At 44.2% G+C, this 27,856-nt stretch overlaps 1 protein-coding gene across 2 annotated transcripts in view; it reads left to right on the top strand.

Moving 5' to 3' along the window:
* INPP5A (inositol polyphosphate-5-phosphatase A) overlaps positions 1 to 27,856 on the top strand; it is a 173,548-nt gene that overhangs the window by 105,166 nt on the left and 40,526 nt on the right. For both annotated transcript variants that reach the window (XM_088520021.1, XM_088520022.1), the window contains exons 8-9: positions 82 to 201; positions 13,660 to 13,744. In XM_088520021.1, the coding sequence (XP_088376147.1) occupies positions 82 to 201; positions 13,660 to 13,744 (205 nt within the window). The remainder of the gene's footprint in view (positions 1 to 81; positions 202 to 13,659; positions 13,745 to 27,856) is intronic.

The following is a 27,856-nucleotide window of genomic DNA, read 5'->3' as shown; positions in this document are numbered from 1 at the left end:
GTTGAATGCTTTGCTAAATGCAAAAAAAAATGTTTTTTTTTCTTTTATCCTGAGTCTTTTTTTTTTCTTTTTTTGTCATAGTGCCTTTGACTTGGTAAACATTCATCTTTTCCATGATGCTTCCAATTTAATTGCTTGGGAAACAAGCCCATCGGTTTACTCAGGAATACGGCATAAGGCTCTTGGCTATGTACTTGATAGGTATGTATTAGCCTTTCTTAGCCTCTCTCGTTCTTCTGTGTTCCTAAGCAACTTATAAAAGATATTCCAAAAGGCACACTCAAAAATGCAGAGATTTTTGTTCTGTGATCTGAGAATAGTCATGCACAACATAGTGTTCACCAGAGTTGTGCAGGTGGTGCCCGTTGCAGAGCTGTGTGTGACACTTGTTTTGAGATAAATTGATGAGAAGCAGCTGCCTGAAGTCATCAAAACTTGTGGAATAGAAAGCAGCTGTGTCTCTTAAAAATGCGCTAGCTAAAATCTTTTTGGTCTGCATGGAGTTAAAAAAAATGTGAAATTCAAGTATGTTGTAATTATAGAATAATAACCTTGGAAGAGACCTCTGGAGGTCTTGTGTCCATGCCCCTGCTCAGACCTCAACAGGTTGCTCAAGGCCACATCCATGCAAGCAGCAAACAGCTCCAAGAACAGCTCATGCCCGTTCTTGATCGCCCTCTTTGTGAACATTTTCTCTTAAAATCCGACTGGAATTCCCCTCCGTGCAGCTCATGTCCGTTGCCTGTTGTCTTGCACTGCTAGGAGCCCGGCTCTGTGCCCCCCACAGCCACCCATTGCACGAAGGCAGCAGTAAAATCCTCCCTTCATCGTTGCTGCAGACTGAATAAATCCACCTCATCCAGCCTCTCCTGTAAATCATGAGCTGCAGCCTCTGTTCGTTAAACCCTGTGGTGTTTCAGTCTCCGTCCTGGCCGAGTGCACCTGGTGGTTGATCTTTTTAGAGCAACGACACAGCGTTTGTACGCAGCCCCCGCTGTTATTAACAGCACCACGGTCCACGGCAGCGTTACGGGGCTGATTCCTCTGCTGCGCCGCAGGACAAAGCTGGCCGCATCCAGCAGTCCCAAACAGCTGCTCTTTGCTGCTGGCCTGATTAGCGGTTGTAAAGTCAGGAAAAAAAGAGAGCTTTTCCTGGAACAAGAAAACACTTTCGACTGTGAATATTTGGTAAAGTAAACATAAAGCGTGTGATTATAATACCTTGAAATGTAAAGATTCACTATGGGGTATTTCTCTTAAGAGGCATTGCCTGATTTCTTTTTGCCTGAGAAACAGACCCTTAGAGTCTCTTTGAAGAAGCCGTGAAATACACCCTGAAACACACCCTCACTTGTGACACTGAGATGGTACTGAAAACAAATTGCTTGGGTTGGAAAAACAAAAACACGGCGACTTTTGCACATTTTTTGCATCATCCCTTCCACCTGAACGCTCACGTTCTGTGAACAGGCTGCATGTTCTGTGGCATCCCGGGAAGTCTCGTGTCCCCGCTCTTGCCATGGCCTCCTGGCCCTGGCCGTGGACCTTGCTCTGCTCCGTCGGCCTGGTGCTCCTGTCACGCTGGGCTCGCGGGAGCAGAAAGGTGCGTGTTAACAGAGGAGCTGGCAGCTCGTGTGCTCTCGGGACACAGGGGTGCCAGCCGCGCGGCATCCTCCGCAGCGCAGCCCCTGCCCCGGCCCTGGCTGCACAAGGCGCTTGGGTGCTTTTTGCTTTCTGAATTTTCTCTGAGTTAAAGATGGGCGGGTATTTTAGAAAAAGATGCTGCTTTTCTTGCTCTATGTAAGTGCTTTTCCTGCACACCCCAGCAGAGGGCTATGAAGGAACTTCCCCAAAATAGTGTTTTTTTTTTTTTTTTTTTTTTTAACTTTTGGGAGCGATACGTGCATGAAAAGCAAAAAACAGTATGTTTTCTCTTATTTCCCTTTTAAAAGCTATTCAGAGCACCAGAGAATGCTGTGGCGCTAGGAAGAATGGTAAATAGGTTTGTGTTGCAGTGATTTATAAAAGTCCCTGTCCTTCATGCACGGAGCTGCGGTGGGATCTGGATCCACTCTTGGTGCAGTTTTAAACAGATCTGTGTGTCCTGTTACATGCAGGAAGGGTCTGCTTGCCTTCCGTTTTTACTTTTCTCTGCTGCTCTCCTCTCCTTTCCTTGTGCTTTGCGTTAGGGAACTTTAGCAAACCTGCGCAAGCCTCCTGCATTATTTATTCCACGCTTGTTTACAGCATGCAGTGTGCTTCATTAGCTAATTTGGGCTCCGGACCTCCCACGATGCGAGGGTAAGGTAATAAGACTGTAGTATTAGTGTCAGCTGTGGGTCAGAGATGTCATGATGGTATACCATTAAAATGTGACACTGCCAAAACCTGCCCGACTCCCCTGTGCTCGGCAAAGAAAACCCCGGGTTTGGGGTTGCCCGCGGCCGCGGTGCGTTTGCATTCACATGAATCGCGCATTTTGAGCGCGCAGCCAGCCGCAGATCCGGACCTCCGTAGCGAGGCGAGGGGCTGCCGCGCACAAAAGGGGACTTCTGTAGGAGCAGTGAATAATGGGAAACCCCTTTCATCGGGGCTGCTAACCTTTTGGCAGCCACCAGCAAACTCTATTGGGACCTGCTGATTGGGGAGGACAATACACTGAAGCTCACTTTGAATGAATGCTGCCACCAACAGTGTCCCCATTCAGCGGGTTTTGGGAACCATCTTTGACCATTGTCTGCCATGGCTCCTCCAGACAGTAGGAAAAGGGAAAGTGAGAGCTGCTATAGGGGGAAAAGTACCTCTTTTCTTGCCTTTAATCTCTCTTTAAAGCTTCATAGATCTACATTTCCAGCTGAGCTACTGGAACTATGCAGTGTCAGATAAATGTAGGAGAGGGAGGTTTCAAGCTGAGCTTTTAAATCCCCTTATCTGCATGAACTAATAATGCAGATTTAGTGCTGTTAAAAACAGAGGCTGATAAGTCTTTTCCTTTAAAGCCTTTAAACTGCTAAAGAGCATTTAACAGGGAGGCAGTTCAAACCCTGCGAACAAAGCAGAGAAGGAAAACAGTTTAATGAGCTAAACCCTCACCGAATGAAGCCCAAACACCTTCTCACAGTTGATTTAGGTCACTGCAGGAGTAAGCGAAAGCACCGCTCTGGTCACTCTGCATCTTCATAAACATGCATTAAGTGCAGCCTTTTCATGTGAGAGGAAACCCACCGCAGTAGTTTGAAGTACAAAATAGCAAAGTGTTTACAAGTAAAGTTCAAAGCAATAAACTCAGCTATTGAATTCGTCAGAGAAACTGATTTGCCAAAATTGTTGTATTCCAAGGTTGTTTTAACACATGGGCATGAAGCTTCTCAAAGTCTCCAAATGACTGGGAAAAGGGTTGGAGGAGCATTAAAAAAAAAGAAAAGAAAGGGAAAAAACTGTCAAGCGGATGATTTAAAGTTACCTTTAGAAGTTTTTTTCTAGAGAATTGTAATAATAATCATAGATATTTAGGGAGCACAAAGGTTTAATCTTATAATGGCATCATGAAGTCATTTAGCTATAATAAAATAGAAGAATGAATAATATACTCAGGAAAATGCTTTTCAAGACAGATAGCGATATGTGCAGAGCCAGATTGCTTTTAACATTTGTCATTTAGGAACTGTGAAGAAAATGTGGTATTACGTGGACTCTTTGAAGACTGAGAGCTGGAATTACTCTGTTTTTAAGTAACTATTTGTTTATATATTTACAAGTACATATAAAATGTATACAGATTAAAGTGCTGCATGTAATGACAGTGCTTAACACTAATGTAAATGCAAAACTAAATTCCTAGATGTCACCTACCCTTTTCCAGATAGATGCAAATACAGTCAAAACTGAACTTGTTTAATAAGTCAGAATAAGCATATCTGCTGTATATTTAGTGGGCCCATTTTGGTTAACTCAGATGTACGCACAGCTGTGTTTGCATCCCACTTGTGTCTTTGCGTTTTCTAAACTTGAAGGGTTTAAGTCACGTATGAAATTAGGAAAGGAAACGCAGCTGGCAGTGCTTTGCTGTAATTAATACTTGTGTATAAGTCTTATTAATTAATCGTATCAGCACATCAGTCAGGCATGTTAGGCCCTGGTTGGGACAAAGTGTTTCCTGCAGTTAATACCATGGCCAGGGTTTGAGTAAAGACGACAGAATCGGGTCCTTTAAAAGTATTAGAGAAGTGTCTGCTAGGAGCGGCGTGTGAGATATTAATTAGCCTGATATTGAGGTTCTCAGTGTGCCAGCCAGTGAAACTTCCCCAAATCATCTAGAGCATTCAGAGCCGTGAAATGAATGTTTAAAAAAAAAGAAAAAAGAAAGAAAGTGACAGTGCTCTTCTGTTTTCCTATTGAAACATTCCCTGGCCTAGTTCAACAGAAACATTTTTACATTACAACTGTGAAATCTTGGCATAAAGCTCCCCTTTGTACCCTTCATTATTTTCTCACAAATATAGTCCATTGTCACATAGCTGAAGTTAATTTGATCAACATTGGGACATTTAACTTTTATGTCCGGTCAAAGGAGCTGTTTCATGCTCATTTTGGGTATTCAAAAGAAATGATTGCCAGAAAAATAATGTTACTATTAACAATTCAGAGCAATTAGTTTCCCAGGGAGAGGCGATGTGATGCACCGGCTCCACACAACTATTCTTTGTCATTTTATGGATGCTCATCAGTCAACTGTCACATCTTCTCAAAGACCCCTCCAATCTAAATGTTTCTCTTTGGGCTTTTCCCAGAACTAGCAGCTGAATGAGCCAAAGAAAAGCCACTTAGTTTCTAGGCAAAGAAAAACTTCACTCTAAAGATCTGGGTCATTTGAGAGAAATTCTAGGAGTAGTCCACTTTTTTTTTTTTTCCCCTTTTTGATTTTTTTAAATATTTTTGGCCATACTATTTTAACATAAGTGAAAACTCTGCCTGAAATCGTGCATCTTCAGACATTTGATGAAATTTGTGTGTGTTCAAACAGGATGTGCTCCCAGGGCAAATAAACCTGCTCTCCAAATGTCTTCTAACAAAGGTTTAAAACTCTAGATCACATTGAAAAAGACAGCTTTTCATTAAACACCCTGCGGCTCAGCTCGTTAAGATTCAGCTGTGCTCCCCCTCCCCTTAAACTAAGGTTAAGTGCTCTCAAAATTAGTGTGTTTGCATAATATGCTCCTTAAAGAGTAAATCCAGCAAAATTATCTTGTTACTTTCGAGCTGTCAGATGAAGGCGAGGACGTGTTTTCCTTGCTCCTGGATCAAGCATTTGCAAGTTTGACTCTGCTGTGAAAAATTTAACTCACATGTCATTCCTGTTGAAACAAGCATACTTTTAGTTTAGTTTAGTTTGTACTTTTAGCAGAATAATAATTGTGTGCTTATGTGTACAGAAATGGGAAATACGCATGTTTGTAATTTTAAGGACAGTAACTGTATAATGAATGAATGGCGCTCTCATGGTCCCAGTCAGTAATCTGGCCCTCATTCTGTTATTGGCCGTTTTTTTTTTTTTCTATGAATAACTGAGCAGGTTCTGGGGTGTACACAGACGGACAATTACATCAATCCTTTACAACATTTTTATTTATGTTATAAATAAGAGGTCCATTTTTGCTCTCATAGCAAAGACAAATCTCAAAGACAAATGCCACTTAAATGAATAGCGTTGATTAACCAAGTTACTTTTCACATTGCCTGACTCCTGTGGACAGAATTGTGGCTCTTTCAAAGGAAGTGATTAAAAGGAAAGCTCTGGCGTTTTCTGGAGAGCTTTTTACCCCTGCAAGGTCTGCTCCTGGCCTGGGGATGCTTTCGGTGGGACACTGAGCATCTTCCTAGTCTTTGGGAATGATTTTACTTGTTTTTATTCATTTTCCAGTAATAGGATGACTGTGGCATTTTTTCTAATCATATTTAACTGATGTTGTAACAACAGGCTAGATTGGATGCAATGCAGTGGTAAGATAACATTCTCAAGGGAATTTGCAAAATTAAGCACAGATAACTGAAAAAAAAAGGGAGAAGAGCTCTTAAAAAACAAAACGTAAAGTAATGGCTCTGAATAACTTGTTGCCCAGTTGATTTTACTTGGTCTTTGAAAATGCCTTTTTGTAAGAATGTGGCAGAGTGCACTGTATTGAGTTATGTTTCTGTTTTCACCGTAATTTGTTCCTTAGAGATTTTGGGGCTAGATAAAGAGCAGTCGTTAGTGCCTAGCTAAAGGTGACACTCGCATCAGCATTTGTTGTGGTTTGTTTCTTTTGAAATGTTATATTGTATGGCCCTATAATCTTCCCAGATAGCTGTGATTCAATTAAAAAGAATCCATATGGGCTGTTGATCAAATTTTTATTCATTTGCAGAGAAATGAAAATAAATTACTACTGTAATTTTATTTACAAGCCACTTAATGCTTGCTGTAAGACGCTGCTGCAAGCGGACAGGTACCCGGTGGAGAACGGGCTGAAGGAGCCTGTTCTGTGGGCACAAGTGAAGAACCGTCCCTCGCCGTCTGCTCCCGTGTGGGGTCACCACAGCAGAAGGGTGGTTGTCTCTTAGCCCTGTGTTCCCTGTCCTGGAAATTCCGACAGCAGGGCAGACGCTGCAGCGTTCTCGCCCGCTCGTCTGTACAGGGCTGAAGTAGCTTTAGATGGACTTTGCAGAGGTCCTTTATAGACTTGCAGGCCGTGACTGGCTGCGGCTGCTTCACCGCTTGGAAAGGCTCAGAGTCTGGTTTAACATGCAGCAGGGATGCCACACAGAAATGTTGTCATGCTGTCTCCAGGCCACCAGGATTTTCCTTGTTCGAACATAATATTGGCAGCTCTAGTATTTTGGTGTGCTCTTTTGAAAAAGAGCTTTTCTTCTTCTTTTTAGCATTTCAAGTATTTCTGTCCTTTTGCCCATTGTTTCCTCTCCTAGCTAAACAGTCTGCCCCGGTCCGGTTTTCCAGGGATGAAGGCACAAGCTAACAAGTATGAATGCAAAACTTGTTGCCAGTTAGCTTTTCTTAATGCCAAGCAGCTCATCTGTTGAACCCTCTGTAGGTGACATCTTTCTGTGTCTCTAATGGTTTGCATTACCCTTTTCTGGAGTGTTCCTGTTTTTAATAGCTTGCCTGAGTGCAGCTGGTTCCTCGGAGGAGCCCGGCAGTGGGGTGGCATGGCCGCTCTTGTCTCCTTTGCCACGTACCTGGGGTAGGAAGGCCTCCAGCACAGAGCCGATGAGAGCTACCCCAGGTCTTTCCATGGCTCTGCCGCTGCCACCGCTCCCCTTGTGAGCCGCTGAGGGCCTGGAAAAGAGCATTTCCCAGCTCGGAGGGGTGAATGGGCAGCACGTCCCAGTTATTCTGTGCGTTGGTAGCTGCCCTTCTAAAGTGGTCACGGGATCTTGTTTTATCCCACTCCATCCCAGCTCCGTAGGAAGGTGAGCGAGAGCTGCTGCGTCTCCATCTTCGTGCAGGATGGGACGTGGTCACTGTCTGCAGACTGCTGACGAGCAGACATTACCAGCGTTTAGCAGTTCCAAAGCTATGCAGAAGCTTTTAAATCTTTCACAATAAAATAGAGAAAGATGCAAAAAGATAAGCAATTTCTCCAGTTCCTTCTGGCTTTCTTTTACATCAGATGAAGAGCTAGACAGTTTCTTTGCAACATAATACCAGTGCAATCACATTGTATTCTTCTGCAGCGAAATGACAAGTACTTACATCATTATACATGGCTGCTGTTTCATTAGGCGAATGTCAGTGTTGGGTAAGATCATGGTTTTGTCAATATAATGAAAATACCAGTCAGGTGAGGAAAAAGTCACAATTTTCCAGCTCTAAAAATTGATTTTTATTGCTTTTCTTGTAATGGTGTCTTTGGATTAAGTATTTATTATTGATGTGGTCTTTCTTTTAATCTTAATAGCTGCTGACATTATAATTAATTAAAAAATACAACATTTTTGCCCAAATGGCACTATATTGAAATTAAAAGTGAGCATCCTACATTAGTTAAGCAGCCCGGAGCGCTAAGATGATTGCCTGAGCTTCTTGACAATTCCCTTCATCTTGCCATGTGCGGCTTGACCTTTGGAGATATTTTGGTGTTATTAATAGGTTTTTGCTATTATGTCAGAAAGAGCAGAACACAAAAATATGATAAAGTTTATCTTTTTAATGACAGTGTTGTCACACTTGAGGCATGCCAGTGAAAGCACTTCCATCACATCTCTTTAGGCACAATTAGGCTGTCAACAGCTAACTTTTCTTCAAAATGAATGCTTTTTTTTTTCCTGAAATTTGTCTCTAAATGTGTATGAGAGAGTGCAAAACACTGAGCTCAGACCTCTGAAGAAGGGCAGGAGTGCTCCACAGTGACTGCAAGGTGCTGCCTTTCAAAGATATCTTCAAAACCTCTGGTGGAGAGTTGAGATTGTTTACAGTGGATCTGCACTGAGCTGTCCTCAGGGTGTAAGTGTTGGAGCTGATCTCCCAGGCTAAGGCTGAGCAGAGTGAGTGAAGGAAGGATAAACTTAAGAGGCCATATGGCAATGCTGTGTACACTATAAGCCAAAACTTAATATTTTCAGTGTCTCTATCTTCAGTGTCTTCACATGGCTGAGGTTGTAGGAATAGTCTTCATTGCAGTTGTTCCCTGGCTTTCCACCAGACGTCACTGCAGGAGTTGTTATTCCCTCTGGCACCATGGAACCCGAAGGGGAGAAGGCATTCCTGGCATTCCTGGTCATCTGCAGCCCACCAGCTATCCCCACCATGTAGCGGGATGGCCAGGCCATCTCTGCATCTTGACTGCCTTTGCCAGCGTCGCTCAAGAGGACATGGCTTGAACGAGCCCTACGTCAAATGCGAGCTACGAACTGTGGTAGATGGGGTGATCAGGGACACGTACCAGGTCGCTGGGGCCTGTGGGCCAATGGTTTTGATCCATCTGCAGCATTGGAGCACCTCACAGGCCAGACAAAAGGCTAAAGTCTTCTCCAGGTCAGGCAGATGAGGACGTCAGTGACGCCTCTGCTGGGTCCTCACCAGAGCAGAACCTCTGTCCCTCAGCTCCACTTGGCTCAACAGGATTAACCGGAGACATGTTGGTCTTCTCCACATGGTTAGATTGGGTTTTCAGGCTCCTTTTGTTAGGTGCTGTCACATGTTCTGTGCAGAGGCAGCGGTCATGCGTTTAATTCATTTGCATGAGTGATACACAAAAACATAGATTTTGTGCAAAGATAATTGCTCCCCCCAAATTTGCACAAGCGATAGGGAAGTGCTCATATCATTGCGTATTTAGCTTAGACACATTCAATTATAAAAATGTGCTTGCTGAGTAAAATACGGTTTGACCTTTGATTGCCCCTTCCCAAGGAAGGCGGCGGCCTCGCCGCTCCTCCCCGCGCCCCCCGCCTGGCCGCGCTCAGCAGTCTCCCCTTGCTGTTGCTGCTCGTGTGTTTCGCCCGGAGAGCCCCCGTGGCAGCAGGTGGGGACGGGCGGCCCGTGTGGGCGGCGCGCGGGACGGGCCCGAGGCCTCGCGGGCCTGGCGGGCAGAGGAAGGTGTCCTGCTGTGGCCGCCGCGGGCGCCGCGGACCTCCCACCTCAGCCCATTCAGCTCCAGCTCAGTGTAGCTAATTTTGCCCATTCCCTCAATTCTTTAGGCCCCCTTACAAGCAGAAAAGCCAACTTCCATGCTGAGGGGAAGCTAAGTGCTTTAGGAAATAATCGTGTAAACAGAGCGTTACCTTCTGACCTGGCGCTGATACCTTGGCTCGGGACAAAACCCGGACGGTTATTGCATTAGACATGGCTATTAGAGGCATAATGCGGCTGATCCCCCTCACAAAGCGCCGGCGACGTGGCCCGGCCGCGCGCCGCGCCGCCTGTCACGCCGCATCATGCTCTGCCGCTTCCCCCGCGACCCGCGCGCTGGCCTCGGGCGCCGCGCGGCCCCGGCCCCTCCAGCGGCACCGTGCGGCCGAGGGCGTTTCATGAAGTAGCGGTAATCACAGCCAGGTCCCATCGGTGCTTTAAATGTAAAAGTAAGTTATAAAACGGTTTCCCTGATGTCAATAATGCTAAAGTCCTCCTTCTAAGGCCCTGTGCTCCATGTACGGACCAAACTCAGCAACTCGACTGACATTTGCAGGAATTTGGGGAAGATGAGAGACTGATACCAGCTCTTATTTTTAGTCCCAATATGGCCATGGTACCCAGATGGATGAAGCTGCTCTGCAGAAGCTTGTCTTCTCACACCTCGTAGCTGATCCTGTCCAAGCTTAGGGGTTTGCCCTTACATATGAGTAGCTCAACCTTTCCTGGGCTGCAAGGCCAGACCCCAGTCTCTGCTTCTGCAACAGAATTTCCTTGATTTCCCTTCAGGTTTTCCTGCCCCTGCACTCTCCCCACCACTGCACACATGGTCATCACAGCAAGCCAAGCTGTGCCACCTCCTCCTCGGCAGGTCACGATGGTTCCCCACAGTTTTCCCAATCCACTGCCAGAAAACAGGCAGGATTTTTCCAAGGTCATCTTTGAAGCTTTGCAATCCTTTTATCTCTCCTTAAAATATAGCAAAGATTGGAAAGCACTGGAGAGCAATCCAAGCAGTCCAAAAGATTTTCAGTGCGGAGTCACCAGTTAAAAATGCAGAATTGGTTTCGAACTGCTGAGATGACTGAGATGGTGCATCTCGGCTGGGACGAAGAGCTCAGTTCTCCAGTTCCAGGCTTTACCTAACACGGCTATTAAGGCACGATTATGCAATTAGGAGTCCTGCATAGTTGCAACTGAGAGAAGGAAATACTGTCTTCTGTGGCCCTTGAACTAGCACACTTCGAAGTTTAACAAGGCCATGCAAAAATGCAGACCCCATAGAGGTCACAGGATACCAAGAGGACACTGTTGGTCCTTGGTTTCCTCTTTCACGTAAAACTCCAGAAGTGAAATATCTGTAGGTTCCTTCACAGTCATGACATTTTTCCCCAGGAGTGGACGGTTTTGTCACTAGCTGTTGGAAAAAGCTGTGCAGGGAGGAAGCCTTTCTGGATAATCTGGTAGACGAGAAATACAAGTTGCAAGAAATAGCACTTGGTCCTCCCACTAAAAACATTAAATTAACATTGGTGACATGGGATGGCTGCTTTCTTTTTATATGATTCAGATTTATTGCTCCATCAGCTGATTCATGGCAGCATTTTTAAAGGATTATGTGATTCATGGTTTAAGGAAGGCTATGGGTATAATGGCAAATAGCAAAGTAAAATAAAACACGTTTTGAAGACATCTTACTTCATTTGCAAGCTCTCCTCAGTAAAAATTAAATGGAAAGTCTTCTCAATTCTGCATTTACTTATTCACTTCACCAGTTTTACTTATTTGTGGCTTAAAAGGCAGAAAGAGGAGGAATAGAACTTTTTATTTTGCTTCAGCTCTAAAACCTGTATTGTAAATAAAAGTCAGATTTAGAGTAAATTTATATATTTTTATATATATTTTTGACCCCATCCGTATGTATATATATGTAGTTTTTTATATATATAGTGTTAAGCCATTGAAAGTATATTTTATTGTGAGGTAACCTGTATTCTTTAATAAGGCTACCTATTCCTTGCCATGTTGGCTTTGGTAATTTTACTGTACATTTAAATTTCTCCACATTTCTCCTATGTCAGAAGCTGTGCAAATCATCATTCTTGAGAAGTGACTTTTGTACCATTTTAACTCAGTCTGTCCTGAGACTCTCTTTCTAAAATGTGCAGTAAAAGAAACTACATGGGAAGCAGCTGGTTAAAATTGCCAGTTTGAAGTTGGTGTTACTTAGTATCCAAATCACGTTTAAATCAGGTAATGTGCAAGGCTATGAAATGACTGGTTTTTAATTGATTGATCAGAAGCAGAACTTAATCAAGTGTTTTGTTCATCAGTAGCTATTTGAGCTTTTTCAAGTTAATTTAGTTAAGAGACATTTTAACTGGCTATTTTTGGAGCAGTCTGTTTATTTGAAAAATCCATCTTTGCATAATATAATCACAGATACCATCCTCATGACATCAATTTGCTTTAAGAGACCATCTCTGGACCTTGCGTCGTTCCTGTAATCTCTCTCAGGTTTTGGCAGCAGCCATCGGCAAAAAGCTAAGGGAAAACTAAAGATATGAATCACTAAAGCTGGCAAAACAAAATGAGCTTTTTGCATGTGGAAGTTGCATATCAGATCTTGCGATTACAGTGTTAGCAAATTGTGGTCTTGTGAATGGTTTAGCTTTTACACTCTCATTTTCCTTCAAAGTGCCGTGAGGGCACCAATCAAAGCAATGTTATGTGCAGGTCGGGAGCAGCAGCCTTTCCTGGTGCTTGGTAGTGTTTGACAGTAGACAGTATTTATTAACAGTACTTGCAATAATTTGTCAGCTCAATGGAGGATTTGGAGATTTTCCTACCAAAAGAGGATAACTCTTTGCAGCAGAATTTTCTTCCAGTGATCACCAGCATAGTTCCAATGCACATTAATTTCTCAATGTGCCTTATGTAATAGATGGCTGCAGACTGAAACTGCAAGGAGATGTTTTAAGAGGAGAAGCAGTGCCTCGCTGTAAATCTAGAGTTCCTCCTTACTTTATAGCTTTGCAATGTCCAAGAGGATGCCATGTATTAAAACATTTAAAGCCATTTAAAACAAATGTCTCCTAGCTGGGCAGCGCTGTTGCAGAAGGTCTGTCTAGCTGTGCATTGCTTTATAATCCTTTACCTGTCCATAGGAGCCCCTGTCTCTGGGGCTGGGATCTAGGGTATCGTAGGGTATCGTAGTACTTAAGCAGTTATATATTCCTAGAAGGTGCACAGTGTGTTGCCTTGCGTCTGTCTCTCACTCCTTATTATGCACTTCAGTATACTATTCCACTTTTTGTATATTTGTTCTGTGTATTTCCTTTCCAGCTGTAACAGTCACACTTCAGGTATTTTGTACCCTCATGAGGTACTCGTTATTTAATGAATTAACTGCAACAATTCCTGTTTTGAAATTAAGGGTTAACTCAGTGGTTTTCCGAATGCTGAGAGGTCTAGAAGCATGTAAAATTGCATGTTGTTGGGAGAACCAAGGAATTGTTATTAACGATAGATAGACTAAGAATATAATGATATTTTTAATAACAGAAGATTTGCAAGATAAATAGTAATGCTTCACTCTCCTCTTTAGTAGGAAGAGAGCAGGGAGAAGAGAGTCAGTCTCGGTTCTGTGTCCAGAAAGCCCAGCTTAGGAGTTGGCTACAGTCTCAACAAACATTGATTTCCCCAAAAAGGGGTTATCTTTCAGAGAACCAGACCTCACCAGGGGCCAGGTCTTCCAGGGCCAGGGGTAACTGAATGTGCTATTTAACTTGTGCTGAACATGGAGTTGCCTGAGCAAGGAAGCACAGCCCAAACACATGGTTAGTTTATCAAGAAGATGCTTCCAAAATAAGCTGGTACTTTTGATTGTCCCAGTTACTTCCGAGATTGTTCCTAAAAATAAAATGTTTTGCGGAGTATACGTAAGTTACCTCTAAAGTGATGTAAGAGGTGTGTGCATGTGTATGTTTGCATATATGCAAAGCTGAGTGACTTTTTTTTTTTCCCTTCAGAATCATAGATCAGCGGTTTGAGAAAGTTTCATATTTTGTCTTCGGAGATTTCAACTTCAGACTGGATGCCAAAGCAGTAGTAGAGGTAGGTAGGACTTAACTTTTCTCAGTTCTTCTCTCTGCCAAACAGTTTTTATTTCTTAAATATTTTTCCTGTGAAGAAATTAGAAGTGACTTAACAGACTAATCTTGATATTGAACCTGGGTAACAATACTTTCAACAGGATGTCCGACTGGTAAGTGAGTATTTCTGTGTTGGAAATCTGCTGAAGCAATAAAGCAAGCCTTGGTAGATGAGGTGGAGAGGATCTCGCAGCTTACTGTCTCCATCCACCCCAGATGGGTGGGTGCCTGATGACAATATCGATGCTTATGCCTTCATTGTAATAAAGTAGGTCATTTTTGTAAGAAAAGAGAGAAATGGTTTTCATTTTTCTGCACTAAGGACTAATTACTGTCCTGGAAGAGTCTCTGCCTACTGTGCTCATGATTCTCGTTGTTTGCTTATAGCTCACAGAGGATCTCGCCGTCTTTTGTTTGTAAACCGAGTGCATGTTGGTTCGCATCTGTAATCAGTGAAAAAAAGGAAAAAATTCCTAAATTTCTGTGACAGAGTTCCATGCTTTAAAAATAAAAACAGCAGAGATTTGTGCAGACCTTTGTGACATTAGTATTTTGCTGTGGAACATCTGTATAAAGCCAAAGGGAATAGAGTAAACCCTTTCCATCATGAGTTGAGATTACCTTGACTTTACTGCTAGCATTCTGCTCCAGGTAACATGGGGTCAGAAATAATATCCAGGGCAGAAAACCAATTTAATCTCTCGGTTTTCCCTCTTTAATTCTCAGTGATGCTGTAGTGTCTCTTTGCTGTCCTTGAGGATGGGCATGTATCTTCCAGACCCAGAGTTTTTCTTTTGTAAATCAAACTGCAAGAAGCAAGCAGCCGGTGTGTCACAGGCTGGACTCCCCTCCTATAGATGCTATAGTGGACTGCAAGAGCCCTGCTGAGAATGCTCCTGTCCGAGTGCCGACAGAATTAACTTTTCCACCCGTGTTGGTGCAGAGCATTACAAGTTATTTTCTGGACTTTCTACCGGCCTAGCGGTTTGCAGAACTGAATCTGCAGAGAATGCTTTCTTTATTACTGATTTCTTTAATTAAGATTGCTACATTTGTGTCGATAACTTTCAAAGTGATTAGCTCTTAATGAAACAATCTCATTAACAGTAAATAATACATGCTGTGTGAGTTGCGTGGCAGGTAGTAGGAGTGCAGGTGACTGGGATACCGACAGTGCTTCTCAGCTTTGGAGCAGTTTGCCAACACCAGCTACTGTTGTTACACACGAGCACGCAAGGTTAGGTAAAAGCTGTGATTTGAAGATGAATCAAACTCATTTTCCCCATTTTCCTAGAGAAAGTGTGTGAATGCACAAAGGGAAAAAGTACTGGAATAATGCATCATATGTACAGTCTGCTCTGTTGCTCTATTTTACAAATAGCATAGCACATTAACCAGAAGTTGACCCAGCTACGTGGTCATGTAATGAGAAACTAATTATATCATTAATTAATCTGATTATAGTTAGTCTAGATATTTTCACTTGGAGTTTATGTATGCGCAGCTGAAGTTGTGTTAAGCACATTTTTATGGTCTTTTGCATTTGATACGTTTCATAAACTAGTATTTTAGAAAACCCAGAAGACTGAAGAAATGCTTGTCCCATGCAGTCCACCATGCAGAGGTGACAGTGCACTCCATTCCCGACAGCATCATAACACCTCGACATTCTTAAGTGAATCAGTATTACGTGTATAGCACTGTGTTTTAGGGATAAAGTCGAGGCTCTTAGGAGATGGATCATGTTTTAAAGTAAAATTTGGGAGGGTAGTGGACCTTACAAACTCTTAGGGAAATTATCCCAGACAGGACCTAATGGTTTGGTTGTGTTAGTGTCTTTCTTCTGTGAAGATCCCAACCCAAATCACTTTATAAACTGTTTAGTAAAGGGCACTTTGCAGGTGTGACGTTTTGCCAAAGCGCACAAGGAGTAAGGTGACGTGACGTGTGCTATGGGCACTGGCAGAGCAGGAGACAAAAACTACCAGTTATTTGCTTCTGTAATGGTCAGAGCAAATAGAAGTGATGGTCTGTGCTCTTGGGTGGACCTGAGGCTCCAGAATATGTCCTCATCCCTGCTGGCATTTCGCATGTGTGACTATGCACATTGCTGGCCGATATTAAACATCCATTCGATTGTCTAGTGGGATCTGAAATCCTAGAAATTTAGAGATTTATCCATTGAGCTGTCATCGTCATATGTACTACTGAATTTATATCTGCTTTTCCTGTTGACCTTTCGAATTCTCTCTTGGGGCCAAAAGGTGCTGCAAAACCTTGAATGCTGTAAGATGGTACAAGCAATAGATGTGTTGTGGAAACATAGACTTTCCCAAAGCAAAAGCAAAGGCTGAAGTGTATTTATAAAGGATTTCTTAGCCAAGTCTTTGAAAGAAAAAAGCTGAGATCAGTTTCAGATGCTGAATCCGGACACTGGAGTGCAGTATGCTAAATCAGATGCCAATTGCCCTTATTAAATCATAATTAATAGACAATAAATCATTAATATATAATTTGTTAAGCATTTTGTGGGAACTTTAATCTAAAGTCGTATTGATTATCTTGCTAGGAAAATCTGCTTTACTGTTGTTGGAGTAACCCAGGGGAGATCAATAAAGCAGGTGAAGGCTCCTGGTGACTCTGAGATCCATATGTGCATTAGCAAGTGTGTTGTCTGGTGATACAAACATCAAGAAAGAGCTAGGATGCAGGTGGCACAATGAGCCTAGCAAATGCTGAGGAAGGAGGTTCACTTGTTGGATAGTGGATGTGAATCATGGCTTGAGCCCAGCTTGGAGCTTGGCGTTACGCTGTGCAGAGAGGCACCTCCCGCCTTAGCACAAGGAAGCAGAGGTGCTGCCTAACGTTTGCTGGAGAGGCTGAGTATGGCAGTGACAGCAAGTCTCCAGGTTTTGTCCCGTAGCCGTAGCCCTGGGGAGCCCTTCGCTGCCTCCCTGCAGCAGAGCGCGGGATAGAATCATAGAATCATAGAATCATAGAATGCTTAGGGTTGGAAGGGACCTCTAGAGATCATCTAGTCCAACCCCCCTGCATACGCAGGGTCACCTAGAGCACGTGGCACAGGACTGCGTCCAAGCGGGTTTTGAAGATCTCCAGAGAAGGAGACTCCACAACCTCTCTGGGCAGCCTGTTCCAGTGCTCTGTCACCCTCACTGTTAAGAAATTTTTCCTTAAGTTCCTATGGAATTTTTGATGTTTCAGTTTCCGGCCATTTCCTCTAGTCCTATCAGTGGCCACCACTGAAAAGAGACCATGACCGTCCTCTGCACTCCCTCCCTTGAGGTATTTATATACACTGATTAGATCCCCTCTCAGCCTTCTCTTCTCCAGGCTGAACAGGCCCAGCTCCCTCAGCCTCTCCTCATAGGGCAGATGTTCCAGGCCCCTGATCATCCTTGTGGCCCTGCGCTGGACTCTCTCCAGCAGCTCCACATCCCTCTTGTACTGTGGGGCCCAGAACTGGACACAATACTCCAGAAACTGGACACAATACTCCAGAACTGGACACAATACTCCAGAACTGGACACAATACTCCAGAAACGGCACTCGCTGCTGTGTCACCCCTAGTCGGTCACCAGAGCCACTGGCTTCCTGTTCGTTGGTGTCACTGCTCAGATCATGTCGGTGAGCACCTAGCTCATTACTCCCTTAATCATGGCTGTCCCAGCCCTTTTACTTTTTAAAGTTTCACTGCATGTTTTGGGAGAGATCCGGCCCCATCATGAGGTGTCCACTGCTTGCAGATGTCTCCAGCACCTCTCCCCGCAGCTTGTTGTATGTTTATAGTGTATATAAAATTACTAACCTCTTACATCTGTTTGACTGTGAGTTCTCGTTTTCAGCATTTTGTCTGCAGTGATTCTAACACATGTATTTTCACAGTGTTTAATAGAAACATGAATTTGTGATTTCTTGTGTGTTGGTGATTTTTCTCTTGTAATTTTTCCAGAAGTTTTTCTCTATTTTTTAAACATATTACCAATAGGTCATTGCGGTCCTTAAGAATATCAGAAATATATTTCAAATTTATAGTAGTATGTCACTAAGCATGTAATAATGACAGTTTTTCTGCAAAATTATCTTCTAAAACTGAGTTAGGAAGAGATCTGATGGAGGTTTCACTTTAAAGAAATCCGCAGCAGCAGTGAGGTATAAGTTATAGATTGAAGCTGAAAATTTGGCTAGAAGTTTAGAAATGGTTAAGGGCTAACATTTTATTCCTCAAGATGTGCAATAGGGTATTTGGAGGTTCTGGAATTAAACAAGACTAGTTGTCCATCAGCTTAATAATAAAAGTAGGATCCTCGAATCTCTATTAAAGCTTCTGGCAGCAGATGGGGCTGCACCCAGCACGACTATGAGCGGCCGCGGCAGCGTCTGCACGGATCTGCCAGAATGCCTCTTGCTTCCCTATTTTTATGGAATTAGCGATCCACTAAGGTCCCGATCAGTAAACCTCTCTAGTCTGATTCGTCGAGTTTGCTACATAAACCCAGCTCATTAAGCTAGATCATTATTTCAACTGTTCTGGAATTAAAACTTGTTTCTGGTTTTAATTCCAGAGCAGCTAGGCCTGTTTAACCTGAAGAAGAGAAGATTGAGAGGGGATCTGAGCAACGTGCTCAAGTACCTGAGGGGAGAGTGCAGGGAGGACGGGGCCGGGCTCTGCTCGGTGGTGGCCGGTGGCAGGACAGGGGTAACGGGCACAGGCTGCACCCCAGGCAGCTCCATGTCCGTGTGAGGAAGAACTTCCTGGGTGTGAGGGTGCCCGAGCCCTGGCACAGGCTGCCCAGAGAGGCTGGGGAGGCTCCTGCTCTGGAGATCTCCAACCCGCCGGGATGCGCCCGGGTGCCCCGTGCTCTGGGTGTCCCTGCTGGAGCAGGGCTTGGACTGGGTGATCCCTAGAGCTCCCTGCCAACCTCAACCCTTCTGGGATTCTGGGATTCTCGTTGAGATTTCTAATTCCGAAGGCTCTAAAAGTTCTTTGTATTTCCAAGGAGAGAAAGAGGGATAATTATGTACTTTCTAGTTTCCACAAATTGCAGCTCAACTGTATGAAGTCCATTTTGCAAGCCTTAATCTTTAAGGGAAAGTCACATTAATTGCAAAATATCTTCTTTCAGAGTGAACCATAATCACCACTTGCTTCCAGAAATAGCACTATTTTCAGCTTTCCCTCAGTAAAAGGTGTTATGTTGGGGTAATAGTCAGGAGTGCTATACTGTAACACATCCCATAATTTTCATTTGATCACACAGTCTTGGCACAATCTGTTTTTCCATTTTGGAAAAGACTGTTTCAGACGGTCGTGGCATCATATCTCCTTGTCAAGTGTCCTTGTGCCAGCAAGGCTTCAGGAGGCTGTGGAGCTCAACCAGCTTCTGCTGCGCTGTGTCCAGCATGGGCCTCCTTCCGGGAGACACCTCTCACTCGAGCAAATAGCTTTGGTTCAAAAAATGATAAGCAACTTTTCATTTCTAAGTAGCCGAATTCAATCTTATTCAAATCAGAAGAAGTATCTTAAATTGCATTTGTTTCAAGTATCTCTGGAAGCACTGAAGTATTTTAGGTCATTTTTTATATCCTTGGAATGTAGGTCTCTTTAATACAAACTATTTTAAGAATATCTTCAGAAAGCAAACTTGTATGTGTCATATTTCGCACAGCCATGACTCAGTTTTCTTTAGCAAATCCACATGATGATGCGTAGTGTTTAAGCATTTTACAATTTGCATAGCTACAAATTTATTGATTATTCCTTTACAAACATGAACTGTTTTAATGATTTGAAATAATCTGGTACTTTGGTTAAATAGTTGAGACCACAAGTGCAGGTGGTTTCCATTGGAAAATAGGTAAAGTGGGGATTGTGCTACTTGAGTTCTCTAAAACCATTTCAGCATGGTAACATAGAATCATAGAATCGTAGAATGCTCAAGGTTGGAAGGGACCTCTCGAGGTCATCCAGTCCAACCCCCTGCATACGCAGGGTCACCTAGAGCACGTGGCACAGGACTGCGTCCAAGCGGGTTTGAAGATCTCCAGAGAAGGAGACTCCACAACCTCTCTGGGCAGCCTGTTCCAGGGCTCTGGCACCCTCACTGTCAAGAAATTTTTCCTTAAGTTCCTGTGGAACTTTTGGTGTTTCAGTTTGTGGCCGTTTTCTCTAGTTCTGTCGGTGGCCACCACTGAAAAGAGGCCGCCCCATCCTCCTCACGGCCTCCCTTGAGGTACTTCTAGACACTGATTAGATCCCCTCTCAGCCTTCTCTTCTCCAGGCTGAACAGGCCCAGCTCCCTCAGCCTCTCCTCATAGGGAGGATGTTCCAGGCCCCTGATCATCCTTGTGGCCCTGCGCTGGACTCTCTCCAGCAGCTCCACATCCCTCTTGTCCTGTGGAGCCCAGAACTGGACACAATACTCCAGATGCGGCCTCACCAGGGCTGAGTAGAAGGAAACATGAAATAAAGTGTTAGCTGATCACAAAGGACTTTCCTTGACTTTCTTTATAATTCTTTTATATTCTAGTTAGAGTTATAAAGTTGCTTCTTAAACTACTTGAAAAATAACATGTTCTTATCCCAGGCTACATTAGTGAGGCGGAAATCCATGTCCTGATGACTACAGTAATTGCAGTTCTTTGTCCAATCAGTATAATATTTGCATCAGAGATCCCCATAGTGTTATAAATTTAAAATATAACCGAGAGAGATCGAAAACTCCTTGTGATTCATTGTGTTTGCTTTCGCTCCCTTTTCTGCATAAATTCCTTAGAGATACCATAAAAATTCTCCTTTCTCTCTTTTTACCTAACAAGGGGAGTATCCAGGGCATTTGGGGCCTGATTTTTCACTCACATCTTGTACTTAGTAATTCCGAGAAGTTGCCCGTTCGTCCTCCCTCATCTCCTGTGGAAGTCACTCTAGATGTCATCCCCATGCAGATGTTCCTGCTCTCCTGCCTGCACCCCCTGTCTTGTTTTTGATATTCTTCTGCTCCACCTGCATCCCTCTGCCAGACACCCCCATTTCCTCCAAAATCTCACCCAGGGGCAGGTTCTTATGGGCATTTTTCTAGCTTATTTCTGCGGAGCCTGTTGTTTGAAACCCATCTCCTGCAGCTGTTTCATAGTCTGTTGTGTGACAGCAGAGCAGATGTTGAATATATACATAGCAATAAATACACATTTTGAGAAGTTTTGTGCATTTTTTGATGCTGATCTCAGCTTTGTTACTCTATATCCATGAGTTATTGAATATAGTTGGGAGAGTCAAAACAGATATAGTGAAAATTGGCAATAACTGGGAAACCCCTTTCTATAATTACTCTAGGCTCTAGCCATGTTTTATATCTAATCTTTTGTTTCATCTCTCCTCTTCTGCAAGAGCTGAAGCTGTGTTTTATGCATCCTTTTAAAGATCAACAAAAGTGCCATTTCATACTCCGTTATAGCTATACTCTTAAATTGCTCAAAACCTGTCTCACATGCAAACAGAAAAATCCCTTTTGTGTATTTCTGAGGCAAGACAGGTGTCTTTTGGTGTTTGCTGACTGCAGCAAAGAGACAAGTCAGGATCACCCTGTAGCTTTTATCCCGCGGCAGGGCAGGATGTTGCAGAACACAAATGCTGCCCCAGGCAGAGCCTTTCCTGCAAAAGTAGCGAATGAGGGAAAGCTGGACTAAACCTTGCCTCTACCCTCCCAACCTGCTGTGTCCTGTTAAATCTTTGAATAGTTAAGAGGAGCTCCTCGTAGAGCGTGGTGCGTGGTGCAGGAGAGGCCTGCAAAAGGAGTGTTTCTTTCTTTCCCGTGTTCTTCAGTCACGGTGCTTCCTGGTGGCGGGCAGTTCACGCTGTCGTAGGGCTGTCGACTCCCTCCAGTTGAGTGGTATTAAACCATCCTTACAAAAGAAAAGAGGCATCACTTTATGCTTGAGATAAGTCTGCATGTGAGGGTGTAAGTTATTCTTAATAACTTACAGCTTAAGATGATGCTTTCATGCCTGCTGGAAATGTGCTTGAGATGCTGTGCTGGTTTTACCTTCTCAAGTGGGTTGTTGTAAATAACTTTGTCTCATAAGGATTTAAACCTCTATTACAAGCTAAATGGACTGTAGGACATGCTGGAAACAAAGTCAGGTGTAAAATGAAAATGTAATAAAGGTTTATTCAATTAAAATGCATAAAACTGCAGGTCTAATAAGGACAGTTTTATTAATGAAGGTAAATCGTAGCAACCCATCTGAGGCACCTGCTAAATGTTCATTATAAATTATTCTCATAGACATCGTGATGAGTTTCATATTGTAGCAAGACTTATAAAAGCATGCAGATCACTTCCCCAAGGGACTGTATATTTACTTAACAGTGTGGTTAATTGCAATTATTTATTTTCCAGTGACCGTAAATGGCTTCTGCATTAAAGATATATGTGGCTAGCAGGAATTATTCAATTACCTGCCTCTCTGCGGGCGCCCTGGGCCTGCCTGCGCGGCCGGCAGGGGCGGGCAGCAGAGTGCGGACGTGGTGCGGAGCGGAGCGAAGCGCCCGTCGCTCCTCCTCGGCTTTTCTGACATCTCCACTTCCACGCAGCCCTGCCGCACTTATTGGCAAGATTCACTGGAGGTTAATTAAATCCATCTTCAAAACAACGAGGGGCCAATGAGCCATATCCTCGTTGCAATAGTAAATTAAATGATGCAATTGTCCCCAGTTCCACCGGGGAGGGGAGGGGGAAGCCGCAGGCCGCGGGGGCTCCCAAACCTGCTCTTAATCTGCGGCTGGGGGAGAGGAGGCCGCGGCTGCTGGACGCGCTGCGAGGACTGAAAGGGACCCGTTCCCTGCGGGGCTCTGCAGCTCCTCCCGCTGCGCATGCAGATTGACATGGGGACAGGGCGGACCAGAGGATGCCGCGCTCACCAAATGTGGCACCGCTGGGGCCGTAATTAAAACGTACACAAATTAAATGCAATTACCTCCCGCTTTCTGGTAGGGCTGAGCGTCATTAAACTAATTAGTGCTGCCACCCGCACAGGGCAGCGCGGCGGCGCTCGCGGCGTGTGGGCTCCCAGCTGCGGCCAGCGGCACCAGCAGCGCCCGGCGCCTCGCGGGACACCGGGACACCAGGACACCCCTGCCATCCATCACCTCCCTGACAGCGCTGCCCACCGAGCGCCTCTTGGGGCGCCTCCGTGGCACTTGCAGACCCACAGCTCCCTTCGGGGAGCGGGCGTCCTCAGGATGGCTCCCGGTTCATCCATGCTCACGTGTCCTGGAGTGAGCGGCGAGGCGGAGCCGGCCAAAGGAAGGTCCTGGCCATGGTGCATTTTCCGCCATGGCTTGAGCTGCCTGCTAGCACAGGGAGCGGAGCTCCTGACACAAGTCCTGCAGAGCGCAGCTTAGCTCAGGTTGGCTCGTGGAGAGGCCAAGACCTGGAGTTCATTCAAATGCACATGGTAAAATTGTCTTGATGGCAGCTTGTCCTTAGCAAGGTGCCAGTGCTGGAGCCCAAGTATTCACTGCAGACTTTGCAGGTGCAACCTTCCTGTCTGTCTAAAAAGGCTGCAAGTTGATGTCTGCTCAATGACTTGCTAATCAAGATCTAGACCTGAGATTTGTTTGCCAAACCTTTGCACGGTGCCCGAGGTCTCCATCGGAGCGCGAGACGTGTCGAGCTGGGCACTCAGCTGCAGGCGCCTTGGCAGCCGGTGGCTGCGTTCAGTCAGGGCGAGGGTGCTCATCGTATTGCAGGGACTGTAGCTAGAAAAAATACATATGTAAGTGTAAAAACATTGACTGTATATTCCTAAAACTGCCATCTTTATAAATGCAGGTGTGATTTGAGCAATTAAATGGAGAATTATAATGCATAGCCAGACTGTGTAACAAATAGTTACCTAAAACATTTCAGTGCTTAGATCTAGTATGAAACTTGATGCCCTCAGCTGAGGCAAAATATCATCCAGAGAGATGTCTTCAACATTTTCTTCTTTAACCAAAAATATGTAATTTCAGAGAAGTTAGATGCACCCCCCAAAAATTCATTCTTTGTAAAGTTGTATTTATTGCTTTTGTCCTAAATGTTGACACCTATGGATAATTATGTACTAGTATTTGCATCTATTTATGGTATAGAACAAAACATGCTATTCTCAAGAGTGGGAAAAAAAGTGCAAGTGAAAACTGCAACAAGATCAATAGTTTGTGAAACAAAGATAGTGTTTGGATTTGGACGCACCATTAGTTTTAGGGGGAGGAAGTATTAATAGGATAGTGGGAACAAGTAAGATTACAGCGGCACTTCTTTACCTCTGAATAGTAATAAATGGAGTAGTGCTTATGGAGAAGGGACAAATTGCAGCATTGAACATATATAAAGCTTCTTAATGGTAGGACATTTGTATGAGGCATGCAGCAAGTACCTTTCTGCAAAGATACCACTTTCCTGGTACCTTAAATCACTCGGCGTGTGATCCTGAGCTCGATCGCTTGTTTCCCTTGCAGCTGGGATGCTTTATCTGAACTGCTGGGCAGTGACAGGTCAAAACCTCCCTAATGTTTCATAGGGGCCATTTCTTTATGAGGCTGGCGCGCTCGCTGCGCCGAGGAGAGCTGCCGCCTCCCCGCGCTGGGGCTCGAGGGGCTGCAGCAGCCGCCTCGGGAGCAGCAGTCCCCACGGATGGGGCATCGCTCCGGATCCATCGTGAGGCCGCGGCTTTGCGGCCTCGCTGCATCCCACGGGCCGCTTGGCTTTGCTGCACGCAGCTGGAGGCTCAGAGCTCGCCTCGGCTTCGCCGCGCGCAGAAGAGCTTCGCGTCTACAGGGCGCTTGTGGCGGCGCCGCTCGGCGGATCGGGCACTGCTGCTTTAGCCATGGCTAACGCCCCCAGGACCCTGTCAGACCTAGGCAGCGCATTACAAACAGATGCTGCTTTTATCTGCACGTGGCCATCTCCGTGGCCTTACTCTTGAGGTTACCACAAGCGTTCTCACTTGATGCATTCTCACTTTCCAGGTCAAGTTGCCTTAAATAGAAGAAGATATTAGTAATGCTTCATGGGAACACACTTAAAGGCTTGAGAAAAGAGTAAATAAAATACTTAGTCTGTAGTCAAAGAAATCCTCTAGTTTGGGTTTAAAAAAAAATGCTTATCAGAACAAAATCTCTTCCCAGACTAAATTTAACTGTACTTAGACTTAGTGATTGAGCCAAATTCCACTAACTCTGCAGGGATGCTCCCACTAACCTCAGTAGACATCGTAGCCCTCATTCCCCTGCCTGTCTGTGCCATCTGTCCCCTTTCTTTAATGCATTTTTGGTTTTGAACATGTAATTACCACTCTGTAAATCCAGTTTGGGTTCTATCCCACTTAGACTTACATAAGAATTACAAAATACACATTTTAAATTAGGCATTTCCACAGTTACATATTTACTTGTCAGAAAGTTATGAAATTACCCCTTGCAGAGGAGAATATGGGTTTTCCTGAACGTGATTCTTCCTGAGATCTGTGCTGTGAAGTGGTTAAAGGCCGAGGTGCAGGTATTGAGTGCACTGTGGGATCACGTTGTGCCAGCTTCACAAATGTGGCTGGTATGGTCTTTTCCCTTGAAGGCAGTCAGCAGGTAGTAAATTGTTTTACTTCAAACTTATTCACTCTGAGGCTTAGGAGAGGACATGAGTAGTGTTATGAGTGGAAGGGTGGAGTGGTGGTGGGACCTTCCTCCTGCTTCCTGATCGTCCTGCCTAGCAGAGGAGAGACCACCAAGAAAACCCGTTTTGCGCATTCCTCACCAGCATCGCCTTGCTTTGGCCATGCCGCGCCGCAGAGGTTCCCAGTCTCCTAGATCTGCAGTCTGACTGTGGCAGCCCAGCTAGCTGCTCCTTGCACAAAGCCCTACAGATTGGCGTCCTTGGGGGAGAACGGGAACGGGGGGGACTCGAGTTCCTGGTGGCGACTGACACATCATCTCTTGCGAAAATTTTAGTATCTGATCTCTTGGCCGTTGAAAATCTAATCCTGTGTTTTCGCATTACTGCTTCCGTAAGAGCTCTGATAGGATATGATTTAGAACTGTTATAAACTTTCCTGCAGCTCAATAATATTGAGCTGCATAACAATTTAATATGTAAAGCTATTAATGGGTTAAAACGCATTTTATGAAAAGAGATTATAGGATCTTTATCACATGTTGTTTATCTGATCAACAGTTAACAATTTAAGACAGTATTATTCTAGTAAAAAGAAGATTTGTTTCAGATACTGACATAAACATCTCCTCATAATAGTGGCTTTTCATTTAGTGCATTGCAATGTACCATAAGCTTAAAGGCACAACAGCTTCTTTGTGTGTCTCAATAATGCTCGTCCAGAGTGATGTCAGTCAATTTTTGACCTATACAGTCTGATGTTATTCTCAACAATCATATAATAGATTTTTTTTCCCCTTTAATGAGTAAAGAGTGTGCCAATAAAATCCTTTAAGATTTTTGTGTTCATTTTTGGTGTCTTCCTCTGGAACACAGCATGAAGTACCTGAGTAGACACAACGGGGGAGTCATTGGGACCTTTCTTCTGCCTTGTGCTGGCTTTTGCCTTTGCTGGGTGTTCTGTGCACACTGTTAGCTGATCAGGCAGCCGCGTCTCCGTTGCTGCCGCAAGCCTCCTGCCTGCCTCTCGCATCACCACGGCCCAGAGCGGCTGGCAAGAGATGGCAAGCATTAGGTCTGCATGGGAACCGCTCTGCTCGTGCAGTGCGATTTCTAGATTATCCATATTGAGATAGCTCTGGCATTTCCCTGAAGATTAAAAGGTATTATAGTTGATATATTGATATATTTTTGCCCAAATGCAGTTTAGCCGCATGGTGCTATTGTTGATTAGGACAGGTGGCATTGTACATCTCCACGTTTATTAACTTTAGTGTAAAGTCAGCCCTGTGGTCAACTCCTAAGAGTGACAACAGCTGAAGTGAAGCAAACCAGAGGTCCAGCTGCACATGACATTTGAGCTGAAGGCCGCCAAGGTGGGATGGAAAATTGTTTTCCTTTTCTGTTCACCACGTGTTTTACATTATATAAAATGCATTCCAGATCATAATTGCCAGTTGGGTGTTTTGTATTGATTTAATGTAATAAGCAGCTTCACTTCCACCTTTTGCATACACTTGCCTTAAAATATATGCATTATGAAGACAGTGATTCAAAGCCTTTAGGAAATCAATACCAACACCAGATTCTCTTCTTCAAATATTGACAGCAGAATAACTCTAAGAAACAATGAAAAACAATAAAAACAGGAATAGACAAAATTAAGGCCATAATTCTGCCGTAGCTGGGCCCTGTAGAAGCTGCAGGAAGTTGTCTGGTGTCACACAGGTAGCCCGAGCTCATCCCGGCTGTCAGCACTTCTGTTTGAAAAAGCCTTCAGCATTGAAACAAAATGGGATCTCTACGTTTTCTATGCAGGTTTTCAGCCATCAACTCGCAGAGCAGATTTTTTCAACCGTGAGTATGCACGGGGGAGATAGAGAAGGGTGCACAAGGACCGTCACTGTTGACTTGGAGCGTTCCTGTCTTTGGTAGTTTCTCCAGAACTGAAACCAAAAATGTGTTGAAACCTGCAATGTCGCAGTATTCAAGCAGAGCAACCCTGTTTGCTGCGTCCATGTGGTTCTGTAATGGTAATTTTAAAATCCCTTGGAGCCAGGAGGTGAATTTCCTGCGCAGTGAGGATATTCCAAGAAGCCAAGGGACATCTCTCAGGACACAGGACGTGTTATGGTTAGCCCAGGACGTGCTGCTTTCTGCGCTGATACGGCTGTGAAATCAAGCCTTGCAGGTAGTTCAGTACTGCATAGTAAATTATTAACATGAATCCAGGAAAAATAGCTTTTAAAAAACATGTTAAACCCTGGTCTGTTTTGATTTTTCCCACTCAAATATTTTAACATAGTTGAAAATTCTAAATAATGAATTTAAGTATTCTTTGTGTAAGCAGGATAATTCCTTTCCACTGGGTGTTAAAGACATGTCAGACACAACACTTACAAGT

This window comes from Tinamus guttatus, unplaced genomic scaffold, assembly GCF_059628265.1.
Source record: "Tinamus guttatus ecotype Peru unplaced genomic scaffold, ASM5962826v1 Tinamus_guttatus_pri_ptg000079l, whole genome shotgun sequence".
In the NCBI taxonomy this organism is placed as follows: domain Eukaryota; kingdom Metazoa; phylum Chordata; class Aves; order Tinamiformes; family Tinamidae; genus Tinamus; species Tinamus guttatus.
This window is presented reverse-complemented; position numbering and strand designations above follow the sequence as displayed.